The sequence below is a fragment of the Crocuta crocuta genome, unplaced genomic scaffold (assembly GCF_008692635.1).
Source record: "Crocuta crocuta isolate KB4526 unplaced genomic scaffold, BGI_CrCroc_1.0 scaffold2588, whole genome shotgun sequence".
NCBI classification, from domain to species: domain Eukaryota; kingdom Metazoa; phylum Chordata; class Mammalia; order Carnivora; family Hyaenidae; genus Crocuta; species Crocuta crocuta.
In genome coordinates, this window is record NW_027532888.1 from 35708 (window position 1) to 39605 (window position 3898).

The 3898-nt window shown below is 38.0% G+C and overlaps 1 protein-coding gene across 3 annotated transcripts in view; it reads left to right on the top strand.

Moving 5' to 3' along the window:
- PLP1 (proteolipid protein 1) overlaps positions 1-3232 on the top strand; it is a 16311-nt gene extending 13079 nt beyond the window's left edge. For all 3 annotated transcript variants that reach the window (XM_077745743.1, XM_077745745.1, XM_077745744.1), the window contains 2 exons: positions 190-255; positions 1372-3232. In XM_077745743.1, coding sequence (XP_077601869.1) covers positions 190-255; positions 1372-1443 — 138 coding nt within the window. In that variant the 3' untranslated portion in view covers positions 1444-3232. The remainder of the gene's footprint in view (positions 1-189; positions 256-1371) is intronic.
- Positions 3233-3898: the final 666 nt, after the last annotated feature.

A 3898-nucleotide genomic window follows, 5' to 3' on the forward strand; every position in this document is an offset into this window, starting at 1 on the left:
GTGGCTAGGTGCTGTGATGTATATTAAAGAACAGGAGGCCTATACTCAAAGAAGTAACAATTTAATTATGGACGCAGGATTAACATAGAGAAAGATATTAACACATTCAGTAAGCAGCATTCATGGTCTGTAGCAGAACATAATTTTGCATTTGCAAGAAACTATTCTCTCTTTTGCATTTTCATGCAGTTCCAAATGACCTTCCACCTGTTTATTGCTGCATTTGTGGGAGCTGCAGCCACACTGGTTTCCCTGGTGAGTTGCCTGCATGACCTTGGCAAATAAATGGTCCTGGGATAGCTTGGGTACAGCTATGTTGAAAGGCAAAAAAGATAGACTCCTAACCTTGAAATACTGGAGAGAAGCACCTGGGAAGAGACAACGAAGTATAGACTCTGAACTTCTACTTTTGGTTGGCAAAGTGGAAAAACTTCAGAAATTAGACAGGAACAAGCAAAATGGTGTGAGGAAAGAGAAGGTAAGAGATTAATAGTCATAACTGATAATATTTAGCATTTACAAGTACTTTGCAATCACAAATTGCAGTTCATTCGCAGCACACCCTGGCCAGATGAGTGACAAGAACATTGAGACATTACTAAACATGATTTTCCAAAGCCTGGAATTCTATATGCTGTAAATATGAATCCACCCTAGGCACTCTCCAAAGGATTCAGTTACTCTCCTAAAAACAATGGGAGGACCTTCTAACATTATTAGAACTGTTATTTATATAATGTGATTCTATGCCCCAGGTCCTCCTGATGGTGTTACAGTGCAGTGCCAATGGAGTGCATTCACTGTACAGATTAAAATCCTAGGGCACTGGAGGGTGAGGAATTTATCTGTAGTCATTAAATAAGTGGTGAATGTTCAAGGATAAGCTCACAGAGCACCTGGCTCATACTGCTGAGGCTTTTATACAAGCTGGAGTTGTTCCTCACTCTGTAAAATAGATTGGCACATTAAACAGGGAGGGTTGTGCTGCATGTTGTGGCTGTGTGTATGCAGCAAGCAGCCTGAGACTCCAGGTCACTCAGACATGTGGATAGCATGATGGCAGGGCCCATGCCTTGTTCACTTTCTTGAGGAAAACCTAGGAAAACTTATGCTAGGCCTAGCATAAGTATGGAATAAATCCTTGTTGAGTTGATTCTCTGGGCCTGAGGAATAGAAGGAGATGTCTCAGAGAGGACTTCTAGTCAAGTATGTAGGACAAAAGCCTGAGACACGCTGCTTTTCACAGATCAGGGGTTTTTTTCCCTTTATTTAACTGATTTTATTTCTATCCTTCCTCATTTCTAAAAAGCTTTACAGGAGAGAGAGCTTTCTTTTCTACTCTCACTCATATTTTCTCTTCTGTTCCTACAGCTCACCTTCATGATTGCTGCCACTTACAACTTTGCCGTCCTTAAACTCATGGGTCGAGGCACCAAGTTCTGATCTCCTGTAGAAGTTTCCCTTTCTCTAACAGCCAGGCTCTAACCACACAGCCTACAATGCTGTGTCTCCCATGTTAACTCTTTGCCTTTGCCACTGACTGGCCCTCTTCTTACTTGATGAGTGTAACAAGAAAGGAGAGTCTTGTGGTGATTAATGTCTCTCTGTGGACTCTCCCCTCTTATGTACCTCTTTTAGTCATTTTGCTTCACAGCTGGTTCCTGCTAGAAATGGGAAATGCTTCAGATGGTGACTCCCCGACTGCAAGTCACAAAGAAATGGAGGCTGTAATTCAATTTTCAAGCAACTCCTGAGGACTAGGAAGTGTTTTCTTCTCAAAGGGCACTTCCATCGATGGAAACAAAGTTGAAAGAAAGATACTCAGGTAGAGAGAAAGGATGTACCTTGTTCCTTTGACATCTATCGGGGCCAAATATATTCTCGTTGGTGTACAAAACAAAGAACCCACTTCTGTCTCCCTATTACCATTGAAGATAGAAGAAGAAAAAAAGAATGCCAGCAAAACAATAAGAGCATTTGCCCATATCTACCTATTGCAGCTGGGAGAAAGGGGTCAAAGCAAGGATCTTTTACCCATAGAAAGAGAGCACTGACCCCGATGATGATAGACTATTTAAGCCCTAACTCAGCCAACCTTACTTATAGCATAAGGGAGCATAGTATCTGTGTGGACCAAGGGGCACTTGGCCTTACACCTTATTAGAGAAGAGAGGCAGGGTGTTGTCAGCATCTTCTCACTCCCTTCTCCTTAATAACAGCTACCATGACAGCCCTGTGGTTTCTGAGGAGCTGAGAACAGAGAGAAACTAGCTCATACGAAATAAAAAGACTGTCCTAAGGAACAGCAGTTGTTAGTGGCTAATGGTGTAAACTGAGCTAGCCCTCTGGTAGACACAGGATAGATAACTCTTCAGATAGCGTGTGTTTTTTCTGTTGATTAGTTGTATACTCTGGCCTCTGTCATATCTTCACAATGGTGCTCTTTTCATGGGGTATTATCCATTCAGTCATAGGGGATGATTTGAAGATCTTGATTTGTTTCAGAATGATGCATATTTCACATTTTCCAATTCGTTTATCACTTGTTTGGTGTTGTACCAGAAAGGTTTAGAACATTATTCTTTGATTATGATTCTTTAACAAATAAACATTGAACATTAAACATTGCAAATAATATTTAAAATTGGCTAGTCCCATGCATCTACTAATTTTCTACAAATTATTCTGCTCTTTGTAGAAACAGATTTGGTGAATTTGAACCTCAATTTGAATAACTTATTTGATTGTTCTTGTTAGGCTAGTGAGAGATGATTTGATTTAGCAGTGTTACGTTGGTGTGTAAAGACTCAGGTTTGACATATAGGTTATTCTCCTAGTATAGATCACATAACTGAATGCCTTAACCATCAGCCACCATGGAAACGAAAATATGGAAAGAGTTTGAAACTTGAATAACTGACAGGTTTCAGGCTTCTCTTTCTGTGTTTGTTAACTTTAGGTTAAAAAAAGAAAAGGCTGAGTGGTCTTTATCTAAAGAAAGATTTTATGGATATTGCTGTAGGTGGCTCTTTTGTTTTAAAGAGCTATTTTGTTCCCTCCAACCAAAGTGGTTTCAACGATGTTTAAGGAGATGTAAGATGTTTACAAAAATATACTTAATATTTGTCTTGAGACCAGTATACAAGATAAGCTTCCAGGCTGCATAGAGGGAGGAGATGGAAATGATTCTGTAAGAAATCAATCAAGATCAAGGAAAGTGAAGTAATCCATATCTTGTGTTTTGTTTTGATTTAATAACATAATAAATAACCAACCCTTCCCTGAAAACCTCCCATGCATACATACACACATATACACACATGAAGAGAGTTAACTGAAAGTGTTTCCTTCATTTCTGATATAGAATTTCAATTTAACACAAATAAAGGATAAACTTTTAGGAACTTATCTTACAAAATGTATTTTATAAAATTAAAGAAAAATAAAATTAAGAATGTTCNACAAAAGAAACTCAAATAATTAGACCTTTATTGTGCTGTGTTCAAGAAGCTCATTTATTTTTCAGGTCATCCAAGTCATTCTTACACTTTCCTGAAATATATAATAGATAAATCACTACTATTTTTATAGCTTGAAAAAGAGTAAAAGTAAATTACNCTCAGGTCTTAATATGTGAGAACTTCTTGTCAAATATATAGAGTGAAAGCCTGTATATTTGGACATACATGCCTGTTTTAAGTTTTTTTTTTCTTTCTTTTAGAAGTGGTACTTCAGAGTCTTCTGTTCATTCAGGCTCAAATATGGTTACTTTTTCCTGGTGTGTTAAGTTATTTTTACTTTCTCTTTCAATTGTTTTGATGTTCATTGCTTCATACATGAATAGTGCTTAGTTTTATCTGAAAAGTACTGGATAAAAGGTTTAAGGTAGGTACAGGGC